This window comes from Ornithodoros turicata, chromosome 2, assembly GCF_037126465.1.
Source record: "Ornithodoros turicata isolate Travis chromosome 2, ASM3712646v1, whole genome shotgun sequence".
NCBI classification, from domain to species: domain Eukaryota; kingdom Metazoa; phylum Arthropoda; class Arachnida; order Ixodida; family Argasidae; genus Ornithodoros; species Ornithodoros turicata.
Genome location: NC_088202.1, coordinates 44749384 through 44762979, shown reverse-complemented (window position 1 = coordinate 44762979; position 13596 = coordinate 44749384). Strand labels below are relative to the sequence as shown.

General features: G+C 44.1%; 1 protein-coding gene across 4 annotated transcripts in view; it reads right to left on the bottom strand.

Moving 5' to 3' along the window:
- The window catches only part of LOC135385346 (cytoplasmic dynein 1 intermediate chain 2-like), a 32611-nt gene extending 21656 nt beyond the window's left edge, over positions 1-10955 (bottom strand). For all 4 annotated transcript variants that reach the window (XM_064614622.1, XM_064614624.1, XM_064614623.1 and 1 more), the window contains exons 1-4: positions 10730-10955; positions 9730-9817; positions 6789-6909; positions 4196-4302 (exon numbers count right to left, since the gene is read on the bottom strand). In XM_064614622.1, the coding sequence (XP_064470692.1) occupies positions 4196-4302; positions 6789-6909; positions 9730-9817; positions 10730-10843 (430 nt within the window). In that variant the 5' untranslated portion in view covers positions 10844-10955. The remainder of the gene's footprint in view (positions 1-4195; positions 4303-6788; positions 6910-9729; positions 9818-10729) is intronic.
- Positions 10956-13596: the final 2641 nt, after the last annotated feature.

Here is a 13596-nt window from a genome sequence, read left to right as displayed (position 1 = left end):
AATTTTGATTCTGATTAACGGAAACATTTTTGCATTGCATAAATACATCGCACCAGCACGTTTGCCCATGCCTTAAAGAGGCACTAAAATGCAAAAACAAGTTCACTTCAAATTATGTTACACGCTATGTTAATTTCGTACTTGTTATCATAATTCAAAACTTACGAAAGTTCTGTTACGAAACAACGATCAAAATTATACCGGACCCTTTCGTGCTTCGGCGCTAAGCAGTGAATGACGCTTCAGCTTGTGCATCGTTTTTTTTAGTCCAAGATGCGCGTGCCATGCCGTGGAGCTGTCCCGGTCAAAAACAGAGTGCGCGTTACGCAGCGGACTGGTATTGCTGTCTGAAGGATGTGGAATTGCTATTGAAAAATGCAGCAGTGCGCACCATACCGCGCATATACGGAACACTATGATCGGAATCGTTCCAATCCACACACTCACGATAGGTATGCGCTCGCTTCTCCTGTTGTCTCATTGGATGCCGCCAATCTTTGCCTTCTGGACATCCCATTCGTTGCTACCAAAGACGTCTGTTTTCATTGTATTTTTCTTCTAAACTCTAGTGTTTTGTGAACTAATTTTGTTTGAATTGTACAGATTGAAACATGGACTTTCATATGAGAACAAGTTGTCTTTGCATTTTAATGCCCGTTTAAGTGAGACCCAAAGCAGCTCAGAGTCTGACCCTGCCAGACGCAACCGCTCCAAACGCCTCCTGTGCCTCGATCCTGCCCTTTCACATTCTGACATAACATGGATACTCCTAAGGCAACAAAGAAACTCGCTGTAAGAATCTAAAAAAATCCTAGGATTTGTGATGGTTGTAATGCGCATTCCCAACTGACGCATTTTTAAGTCGAATACCGAAGCTCAGTCTGCATTTCGTCACATTTCAAAATGCATGGAAAAAGAAGATGCGGCTTTAGTAAGAGTTATGCCTAGAGAAATGTATAACAGCTTGTTAGTGAACTAGTGATTAACTAGGGTTGTGGGATAAAGTTCCCATACTTCACAAAGCCATAAGGTGACCTAAAGGTCTTGACAATGTGAGAGAAGCAGAGAACCACTTAACAGAGACTATGTACTGAAGTGTCAACAGCTCAATTCAGGATTGCTTGCCATTGGGAGTTTATCTTATCATTACCTCACCATAATTTTTGACAAGTTGTGCAATGGTGCACACAAGTGACAGTGTTAAACATAAAATGCCACGTCCCTGTCAGTGCTGCCTAGGTTTCCATGTATTACACCAGGCCTGAAAGCTTCATTATTTGCCCATTGAAAGCATGTGCCCTTCATTCAGTTATATGCCATATGGCGCTTGCTACATGAACATGCTTGCTAGAACGGCAATGTTGTTGGGCCTTGCCACGTTTTGGAGTTTTGTGACCTTCGCACAGTTCTGCGTCTTGGGAAGTTGAATGCGTTGTGTGGGAATTTCTCAATGACAATCATTTGGTGCAGTGAGTGTGTGTATGTTGTGTGCCTGCTCAGAAGGAAGAAGGAACTATAACTCGTATGCATGAGGTTTTTTGAAGACGTACAAAATTTTTTGCTTGTGTCAGGTGAATCGATTTTGCTTGTGGATCTCATGTATCATAATGAAAGAAAAGTTAGGGGCACAAGCAAGACTCTTCTTCTTTTTTCTTTTTTTCTCACCTTTTATAAGCGAGCGTGACTGAACTTGTGTGATAATGATAGTTGTCATCTGCTAGCATCGTCTGCTAGTCCTCAATGTGCCGGGCCGACGGTTCACACCTGAATTACCTCAAATCAATGGTCTTGGTCAAAGACATTCTTGGACAAACGTTTATTCAAACACGCAGTGACACATGGGTCCGTGAGTAGCACACAACTGTTACAATCCATGGAGGAAGGTGCTGCATGCCGTACCACATGCACGGTTACCACACGCGAGCCACGAGAGAAGTTGACTGTGTAGTATAGTCGTTCCTCATTGCGGATCGCGGTCTCCTTAGCAGCCTTTTGTGCCATGTAGGGAGCGCCAATGTGGAAGGTAAGTGAACTAAGCGTGGCACAGCTTTTCCTTGGGAGCTTTCACGCCTGCTGTTATACATGGAGGCCTAGGTGCTGCAGAACGTGTTTCAAGAACACTTCTTTGCATCCTACCACTTTTGTCCATTATCAGCAGCTGCATGTACACCCACAAGGAATGTAATACCCAAAACGCACCGATGCAGGATCCACATCGCGCGCAATCGTGATTAGGCAGCGATTGTGGTCGCCCTAAGGTGCGGACAAAGCGAGTCTCGGCGACAGAGATCAACAACGCAGACACTTGTCCCCCGTTCGCGAACACGATGACACACTTCAAGGAGGGTTGGCGCAGGCTCAGTGGCTTCCTTTCGCCCTCGCCTTCTCGCTACTCACACTGCCGGTTCCGGGTTGGCAAGATGGCGGCGATGACAGCGGCCCGCGCGAAGAAAACAACATCGACAAACACCGAAACAGATGAAATCGCATTTGTATTAATGTGAATTTCTTTAAAGTAGACATCCTGGACCAGTGTTTTCTTTTAATTTGTAACTTCTGGGGGTATTGTGTAAAGCTTCCACCAGACGGCTGCAAATGAAAACCAAGATCACGAACGTGAAGTGCGGACGGTACGACGTGCCCAGCGGGATTACGCCGACCAGGAATGCGGACCGATCCAGATTGTGTGCGACAGTGCGCTTTGGGTATCTAACACTCTCCATGGGGCAATAAGTGTGCTAAGAGACAAATGGACGAACCACATTCTCATGCAAGTATGTGCACACACTGGAAGAACCTTTACGGTCACACATATCAAGCAGACAGACAAACAGTTGAAGTGAGATGTCATACAATACGAAAAAGACAGTAGACTGCTAACGGACAATGCACAAGCTCACAAAGCTGCTGTCATTTTTGTATGTTAAAAATAGCACAACATAGTGAATTTATGGACAAATTGTTTGCTGCTTTATCTTCCACAGGCCTGATGAGTGTAGCACAGTTGTCGTGCAATTTTTCAAAGGAGCCATCAACACAGGCAGATCCAGACCCTCTTTTTGGGGGTAGTGGGGCGGTGGGAAGGGGGAGGTGGCAGAGCGCAAAGTAAGGGAGGGGAGAGAGGGAAATACAATGTATAAGCTGATGTTTTGAGGGGGGCGATCGCCAACCGCCCCCCAGTTGGATCCACCGCTACATCAAAGTGGACCGAATTTGTGAGTCATGCGGTCTTTTAGTGAAGGAAAAAGCTTCACCTTTGTGAATTGTTCCCTCAATTTTATTTACATAGTCAAGGGACTCTTTATGTGTGTCCGCTTTTCAGCATGAGCGTAATGCACAATTATCGTTGCAAACTCCTGCTGGCATAATGTTATTGCTAAATACGAAACAAAAGTGGGATCATTGTGGCAAGGATCGCAGAATGCTTTTCTGTCCAAGGGGGGAACCTGTTGGCTACAAAAGGCTAACAAGCAAGTAGTAGTGCATGACAGCCAACAGATTGTAATACACAGAGCACCTTGTTAAAGGGGCACTACAATGCAAAAACAAGTTCACTTCAAATTTTGTTACATGCTACGTTAATTTCGTACTTATCATAATTCAAAACTCTAATTCCGTTACGAAGCTACAATCGAAATTATACCAGACTCTTATAGCCTTAATCGCTTCGGCAGTAAACGACACCGCAGCTCCTGCATCAGTGTTTTAGTCCATCCTGAGCGTGCACACACATGCCACACCACGGAGCAGTCCCGGTGAAAAATGTAGTGCATGTCGCGAAGCGGACTGGCGTCGCTGTCCGAAGGACGTGAATATAAATGTTGCCAGTGAAACATTCGCGAGAGCTGTTGTGGGCTACAATTCAGTGAACCCGTATTGAAAAATGGCAGCAGTGCGCATATACGGAACACTACGATAGGACCAGCTCCAAATCTATATGCCCACGATAGGTATGCGCGCGCTTCTCCTGCTGTCTCATTGGATGACTCCAATCTTTGCCTTCTGGACATCCCATTCATTGCCACCAAAGACATCTGTTTTCATTGTATTTTTCTTCTAAACTGTAGTGTTTTGTGAACTAATTTTGTTTGACTTGTACCAAATGAAACACAGACTTTCGTTTGAGAGCAAGTTGTTTTTGCATTTTAGTGTCCCTTCAAGTCTACATAAGACAGTGCATTCAAGGTTAACATACCATCTCTTTCTCCAGAGGCTGCTGTCTGGGTTTGCTTGTTGTAGGTTACATTTTCACGTGGAGGAATGCTTGCTTGATGAACCGTGCAGATGCTCAATTTTGGTTTCCTAATGATAGGTGCGGTGTAAGTGTTACATTCCATATATATATCAGATATTGAGGAAACACATTTGCATTCACACATAAATGGCACAAAGCAGAGATGCATAGAAGCCCAACCAAGGTATAAAATTTCAAAGCTAAAGTAGAGTTCTAGGAGACTCTTCAGACAGTATCACAATTGGTGGTGACAATTCACATTGAACTATTATTATTTCACGGTATTATGACCAGGTGCCATTCCGGACAACACGCTGTCTGATAAGTCTGAGCACAAACCAACAACCCAAGGACGTGCTACACCACAACCTCCTGAGACCCCCTATTGAGAATGCAAAGGGACCTAGGCCACCCGAGAATCACTGATGACCACCCGCTTTTCTGGAAAGACACTGTACTCTGCAGCCTGTGAGAGCTATGGCTGCCGCATATGCCAAGTACCTCAATGTGAGGGATAACCCTCTGGCATAGGGTTTGTTATCCATGAGCACCACCATGCACCTTGCCTCACTGGCTCTTCTTCAGCCCATTACCGTGCAGGGTTCCACAAACGCGAGTTGCAACAACTGTTACATATTCAGCACACATCAAGATCAGTTGTTATTTGCTCATTACTCTGACGTACAGCACTTATATCATGGAACTTTTCTCCAATACCTTACAGGCCTTCATATTATCAAAGATGATTTATTAGCGGCTGCCAGCAACTGTGAAAGTGCCACCCAATCTGTTTCTGGTGCAGGGTGTACCATGGTACTAGATGTGGGATACAGCTGATGCTCGTAAATTCAAACTACAGGGACCACAGTAGTTTGTTTAGATTATCAGAAGTCTGAACTACCAGAGATACATTTCAACACAATAAGTCTAAATTATGCCTTCTCACATGGGTAGCTGCATTCTTTTTTTTTAACCGTTTCTCTACACAAGCCTGATTCTAAGCAGGGATGCACATAAAACACAAATGGAGAGGTATTTAAAAGAAACTTATCTATGGTTGACTGCTTAGTTGATACACGAGTCCTCAGACTAAAATTTCGCCAGCCAACACGAGCAATTATTTATGAGTAGGGCTTTGAATTTATGCAGAAAAGTCTTCCAAAATATGCATGCAAATATGCAGCGTAAAACGTCTAAATATGCATAAAATATGCGGAAATATTATGCCGCCAGGAATATTGCTCCGGAAGTTTTTGCGTACCTTGGAACTGTATCAATACTTAAATAGTTTTTAAAAAAGGTTCTACAAATGAAAATGCACATTTCTTAATGGCAGTTCATGCGTGGACACTCAGGAATTTCTCGTTTGTCATTACAGTATGCCACCATAGCCACACTCAGGTTTTAAAAAGTGCGACATATACATTGCATTTTTACACGGGATGATTAAAAAGCTTCCTGTTTTGACGGTTCAGAAACCTATGTACCGCGAAAATGTTATGCTATGATATGCTACATCGCAGGATGTTATTCCGACGAATTAGCTAGCTACCTAGCTCATCTGCGCCATGTGTAGACAGCTCTTCGTTGTGCTGTTGGTTGCCTTCGAGACCGGCGCTCACAGATGGCTGCTTTGATTTCCTTATTTTTATCAAGCACAACTTGAACTCGCTGACTACTTGTCGTGCATTCTGTTTTCAGAAGTTAGTTCTGGGTGCTAGTGGTGCTTGGCGTATCCATTGATTGCGTAGCACAAATCAGGTGAAAAGCATGTAGCAAAAAATGTGTAACTGAAGCAAAGGTTTTGGGCTAATGACCTCCTTTTGAAATAACGTGAGCAGTGGCAAAATAAAGGGAACGGCAAACATTAAAAATGGTTCAAATGGTGCCGAGATGTGATGTTATATGCAACCGTCATATTATACGACGATCAGGAAGAAATATGCCGAAATATGCAGTTATACGATATACGAAACATTGTAAAATTGTGTCATTGTGATTTGTAATGTGCGAAGGAATGTTAGGACATCTGTTACAACACATTTAAAAGATATGCATTTTGCATGAAGTCCCGGGCCCTTCTGTGCTTATGAGACTCTTCGTTAGCAGATAGGTATGTCTGGAAGTGAGAATTGTATTCAAAGGTAGAAGCCTCAATACATTGTGTTACCAACATGCAAAAGCCATTTTCTGCTGGTAGGAACATTTAAGAGGGAATAAAGAGTAGGAATCAGACAAACATGCCGCATGAATTAAGTGACTTTTGAACACACTGAAAACATAGTGGGCTAGACAAGCATTTCAAATCTGTTGCAATTTTCCGAAGGTATCAAATATCCGAGTTTGAATTACCGAGAGCCTGGTTTATGTGAAATTGTGTGTGCGTGTGCATGGGGGGGAATACTAAACTTGTTGCCACTTCTGAAGACAGCACAAACAAATTAATTTTGAAATGGATAAATTATCTTGATTGCCTATTGAAGCTAGTTAGCAAGTGTCATTTTATGCAGATTTGCTTGTTATCCAGATGACAAGCCCGGCCACGGGTGCTTACCGTACGACAGTCTTTGTAGCCGTGTGCTGTGGTGTACCATGAGATTCAAGGCTTGGTGTGGGGGTACTAACATTTGGAGAGCCTCCTGATGGTGCTGTTGACACACTTGAAAAGGAGGTATCTATGGAGCATAAAGTCATCGTAGTCTTATAAAGTGGTTTTGAACATGCAAGGGACAAGCATTATATACATGACAATAATGGTCTGCAAAATCAATATCACATAACTGGCACATGGGGTAGCAGCTGTAACAGCAGCAAAACTACTACCAGCAACAGATGATGAATAGAATCCTATGGAGCAACAAACCCCTACTAAAAGCCTATTGTGGATCAAAACGTAAGAGATTACAATTTTATGTATAACACCACAATTGTACCCACAATTCAATAAAATTATCCTATATGTGGCTACCCTTCAGCTTGTTTAAGATATTACTCCTCTTACGAGGAAATAATAAACTTGTTGCAATGCAATGTAGAACAGATGTATGAAGTACTGAGCAGGGGCATGCTGTAATGCTGAGCACAATTTCTCCACAATAAAACACTACTTGTGCATGTCCAGGTGTGTGTCCAAAACATAGGCTCCCAACCCGAAGCTCCTGTATTTACTATTCATCCGCGCGGCGTTTGACGACAGCAACACAAAGTAAGAAATAATTCTTCCTACTCTTCTCAATAGACGGCACAAACCAGGCACAGCCAAACAATTATGTTCCTTTACTGTTGTCTGAGGTGCCTATTAATGGCACAGCCTACTAAATAGTGCAGCAGTGTTAATGAGTGGATCCAAAATACAGAAAAAAAAAGTGAACAGGCAGGCTACACAACTACAAGCACAAAACAACTAGCAAAGCATTTCACATATCAGTTGAGTAAAATCGGAACGTTTAGAGAAGATATCGAGAGCAACCAAATTTTTTGTATGGTTTTTGCATTCGGATAATGGGACAACTTGCAACTAGGATAAAATAGAAAGGACTGACTGTTACTATAACTGGACACCTAAAAGTAATGACCCCCAAAAGTTTGGAGCAGTTAATGACCCCATTTAACAGTTTGAATAGAGACAAAATGTCAAATAGATCTTTTAGAATGCGAAGTGTGAATACTAAGATGGTTAAGAATTCTGTCACAAGAGTAATAAAGTCTACGATGAGGATTATATTACAGCTCTATGTATGCATCATCCAAAGATTTCTTTCTTGGGCTATGAATTCGTTTTGCGCGTGCTTTTGCAGAACAATCCTGTTTCAGTGCAAGTGTAATTAGCTTCAGCTTACATATTTTCGAATATACTTTGCTATCTACATGGAGATCATGCCACCAGAGAAGCAACTACGTCATATTGTGACATTGTTATACATTGTATGTGACTTTCTAGCCCCAACTTGTCAAGTAGGACTAAGTAGCCAGACTGATATATGTAGCTCTCCAAGCACTCCCAAGGCCATGCCGCCACCCAAAATTGGACCTTTGGAGCACATTTGGGAAAGGGAAAAACCTCCTCCCCATGTAAAGTCCCCATAGAACCCTCACCCCCTAATATTTTTCTGGCTACCATGCTGCCCATGGCAGTTCCAAATCAACAACTGTACTACAATGTTTTGCCATATGTATCACAGATATGTTGTTTTTATTGACTTTTTTTTTACTATGAAACTCCACATTCATCATCTCACAATAAAGTTGTTTGTTATTTTTTAGTTATTACAATATCTCAATGCCCTGGCAGATGCCATTACATGTGGGCACAAGGGTATGGCAACGGCAGTACCAGCAGCGTAGCCAGAAAATTATTTTGAAAAAGGCGGGGGGGGGGGGGGGGGTTGCAAGTGCAACGCAGTGGGCTTTGTGTACATAGACCTTTGAATCAGCACGATTAATGAAAAGTTCATGGTCACGCTGAAAGGTGAGACAAGCAGGAAGGCCCCTGATTGGCCAGCTGGAATGCATAACATTGCATTTTAATTGGTCCTGTCAATGTAATTTGCATTGTGCCCAGTGCTGTGTGAACTCTCTCAAACTATACGTTCTATGGGGAGCTGTTACTGCCACGCCGCCCTCCATTTTTAACCCCATATTGGATTGGACGAAATCGATTGTGAAAGACCATATCAAATTATTGAGTCTTAAAGGCAAAGAAGGTTCTAACAATAGGTCCTCTACAGTTTCTTCATGTTGATCCACGCAGCTTTGATTGCTCCGGGATGGATTCCGAGATGAAGATGCTGTGCAAATCCCTGTGTCTTTGCAGAGGCACAGTTTTGAACATGTAACTGAGGCACTTTCCTGAGATAAGGCATAAACAACTATTGGCTTCACTGCAAAAATATTTCAAAAACTGAAAATCAGCAAGCTATAACTGAACAAATTACATTTGGGCACTTTTCAAACCACCTTGTCAAAATTTTGTACGGCTCTAGGATGGGAGCTGGTGAATAAAGCTGGATAGCACGGCGACAAAGTGCAAAGCAGAAACATGGAAACAGAACGGGATTGTGTGAGTTGAGGGTGGGTGTTGCGACATCGTGCTCATTGCCTGCAGCGAGTGGTCGCCTTTGTATTGATACCACTGTGTATTTATTAATAAATCCTTCCACTGCTAGTAGCGCTTTCTCCTGTTGAATTATTGTTCTGTGTCTGTGATCCACTTTCACGCCTCTTCACCATGTTACATAGCCAACTAAGCCAATCTTTCTCTATTGCTTCAATACAGCTGGAGGATAAAGCTATAGGAGCACAAGTAAACCACTACCATTGGACACTTACTCATAACTATAGTCAACTATGATCATGAGCGAACATATTCATAATTGCATACTTTGGACCTGAAGTATTTTACTTAAATGGATGCTTTGAGTGTCTTTACAAAGTCTTGAACAGAGGCATGTCATAATTCTAGTGCATCCACTGACCTAATATTTCTACATACTTACCCCCACTTGGAAGTGAAATGCCTAAAGACGATAACAGCTCATCGGCATCTATGGCATGGTCAGGCCGAAGTCGGACTCCCTCCTCTGTCTGGAGTAAGCATTACCTCAACGTTAATAAAGTTGAAAATGCCAAAACAATACGTAACTTTTTAGTGCGTGTCGGTGGACTCATTTACTATCCAAAGTGATGTGTCACCGAACCGGTCCAAATGCAAGCACTGTAGTTGCAAATTAATGAGAAGCCCAAATTTCCAAGTGTCGGTGGCAAAACTCGAGGCCTCACTGTTTCTGGTACAGGTTGGGGCAAAGGTTTACGGAACACATACGAGCGACATATTTTTTGCTTCGGTGCGACACTGGCGGCTGGCGGAAGCGGGTGAGTTCACCGTTTCAGAGGGGGGGGAAGGCTGCACTGTTAGCGACATACAGCAGTAGTTCTGGTGTCGCTTTTATGTGCCTGGGAAGTGGAAGCTACCGCTCTGAGTCGCTAACAGCACACCCTACCATCCCTCAGAAACAGTGAACTCACCAGCTTCCGCCAGCAGCTTGGGTGTCGCACCGAAGAAAAAGTACGCCGCAAGTGGGTTCCGTAAACTTTTGTCCCAACCTGTACCTTCCCAAAAAACTATGAGTAATTTGTTCAAAATGAGTTAGACACTTTTACGCATATCGTGTGTCTCGTCATCATCATGTCTTCTGCAAAGCATTTTCCCCTTATTCCTGGACAGGACTTTTTCTAGCGGTTCTTGTGAATCACTACGCATTTTGTGGCATTTTAACCGCTGCAAACGTTAGCAACTTTTTGCAAGTAGTGCCTAACTCATGCAACAGTTTTGTTTGTTTGTTTTTGTGGTCTTTAACATTACAGCAAGTCGACAAGTTTTTTGTGTGTCGGATTGCTGGCACTATAATCCCACAGATGCAACACCGGTTTGCATTCAGATGCATGTCAGGTTTGCCACACTGGCAGGCGAGAGCTACCTGTGCATGTGTACCTCACCTCTCGCACTTTGCTGTCTTTCTTCTCTTTTTCCTCCTTTTTCTTCAACCTTTCCATGCGAAGCTGTTCGAGCTTCTGGCGTTTCCTTTCGAGCTCTGCGCGTCTTGCTTCCATGTTTGCTCAGAGAAGTAATGTCTCAGTTAATTACACTTCTATCGCGAACACTGTCACGGGAACAGCCCAAAACACAGGCCATCAAAGCCCTCCTGAATCATCCAGTCATAGCCATGCACTCTATACGTCGAGTTCTCGTCGCTGTAGAACGAGGTGGCGCTACGTTCCTAACGAAATAGAAAACGAAAGTCGTGGTTTGCGCAAAGGCGGTCACCATTATGTGCCCTCATATAGTATGAACTCATAGCTTAAAGAAGAAGTTTGTTGTTTGGTTACAGGATAGAGACAGTTATGAGAGGGGAAAAAAGCGTCTTCCGTGCCGAGATTGAGAGTTTTCGAAAACCGAATAGTCGACTTCAGAAAACCCCACGGAGCTCGCCGCTTATGGTATATGCTTATCACCATGCTTATCACCCACTTGTCCACGAGGTGTCAAGGTCAGCGAAAACGATACGGAAGGACTGTTCGACAAAGGGGAGAGGGCCCAGACTAACTGGTGCATGATTGCATGACGATTGAAAGAACGAAAAACCGAGAGACACGGGATATGTAGACAAACACGATCGGTTCTCCCTTCGTTACAGTAATCTCCCAGGATGCAACGCGCGCGCAAGGAGCACTGGGAAAGTCGCGGGCGTCGGACCTCTTCAGGGGCAGTCGGACCGATCGGACCCAGGGCAGCCCAAGGCCCGACGTACGGTTGCAAGCACACCGGCACATGCAGTTTACTGTGACGTAATGTATACATATGTTAATTGTACGAGGAGGGAGGGCCCGTCCAGGACTCTTCCCCGGGCCCCGTAATTTCTCTCGACGGCCCTGGCACCCATGTCAATACAGGCACCGTACTGTGTTGGACATGCAATGTAGTGTCAATAAAAAATAAACTTGATGAGGACATTATCCGATTGCCCCCTTGTCCTTTGCTGCTGTGGGCCAAAGCGCCCGGGACGGAGATTCGAGGACGAACAGCTTTCCTACTCTTTATCGTAGGGGATTTATCAAGTGTAATGTCTTCCTGAAGGAACCCAATACTCAAACTGTCACATCTTCTTTCTTACAGTGCTTTCTTGCTCTCGTGGCCCCGCCCTCTCGTCTTCCTCGTTGGCACCTTACACCAAGTACAAAAGTAGAGTTTTACCAAGAATAGACCTCTAGCCGAGAAACGTCATATTGACGTTGGTTGACAGACCGAAACCGAAACAAATCGGGAGGGGATTTGTGTGTGGGGCCCGCGCTCGTAAATCGGGGGCAGCACGGGGCATGACTGACATGAGCACTGGACATGAGTGACAGTTCTGCTCCCAAAGCAACATGCAAGTACTGCGGGGCGACGTATGCATTTCCAAAACACAACGCGGATGCGAAGCCATATCCTCTCCTGTGTGAGGTGTCCATCTGACAAGAAATTGGAAGTTGATTCAAGTCACAAAGCACGTTCTCGCAGCAGAAGCCCGACGGCTTCTAATGAAAAATCACCGATAGCGAATGTGACGGGTGAGAATAGTCAGCAGGCTTCGGCTAGCAGCGGCATAGATCGATTCATAGATAAGGTGTCTTCAGCGGCACAGGAGGATGCCGATTCTGCTTTTGCGAGAGCAGTTTACTCAAGTAATATCTCTCTTCGACTGCCTGACAATGAGCACTGGAGAGCTCTGTTTCGAATGATCAGGCCTTTGTTCAAAATGCCGACGCGATATATGCTGACGTCGCAGCCACTCATAGACATTGCGTCTCGCCTTCTGAAGATCCTGCCCTCGTCAGCCGCATGTAACTGGTCAGAGTTTGGCAACATCCACACAGCAGTTAAGAACCGACTGAAGAATGACAGAGTTCAAAAGTTTGTGTTTGTTCACTCCTACCTGAACTTCAACAAGAAGAGGGAACGTGTACGTGATGTCAGAGACACTGGAAACACATTTCCTCAGATAGCGGGGGATCGGAATAATGCATCCTGATTCCTGAACGTGTGTGTGTGCGTGTGTTGATTTTATTTTTTGTTTCCTGTTTTCTAACAGAAAATAAACACCTTTCGTTGCGCACGACATACTTGTTATATTTTTCCTATTTTTCCGGGAAAAAACTGGAAAAAAACAGTGTTTTTCACGCCCAATCAATTTTTCCGGCTTTTTTGCAACTCTAGAGTAAACGGATCTACAGAACAAACGCGTTTATTTTGTTTCGAAATGCAAATGATACCAGTGATTTATCCAGAATCCCAAGCACGGAGGGGTGTTGGAAAAATTGGGGGGGGGGGGTCATTATTATAGTTGCGTCATTACAGCCTAACATATCATTACCGACATGTGTCTAAAGCTGAAATCGCAAGAGCACCCCCTGTAGGGGGTGCACAGGTGAAAAACTTAGGGGGTGTCACTGAACATTTGGAGGGTGTTAGGGGGTGTAGGGGGGTCTGGATAAATCACTGAATGATACTACCACAAAACTGCATACATTTGCTTAGGTACGATTCAAGTGTAAATCTTCCCGACCGTAGATGTTCAACCCAGACAGAACACTATCTCCTGCGGACGTTCGAAAGATTCCACGTCAAAAGCTCCAACGCGTCAAAAGCTCCAACGAGTCAAAAGATCCAACAGTGGATCTTTTGACCCGTTGGATCTTTTGACGCGTTGGAGCTTTCGACCCGGTTGGAGCTTTTGACGCGTTGGAGCTTTTGACCCGGTTGGATCTTTTGACGCCCCGTGGTTATACAATTGGTCAGGGAAAATGACCGAACAGAGATGTGGAAA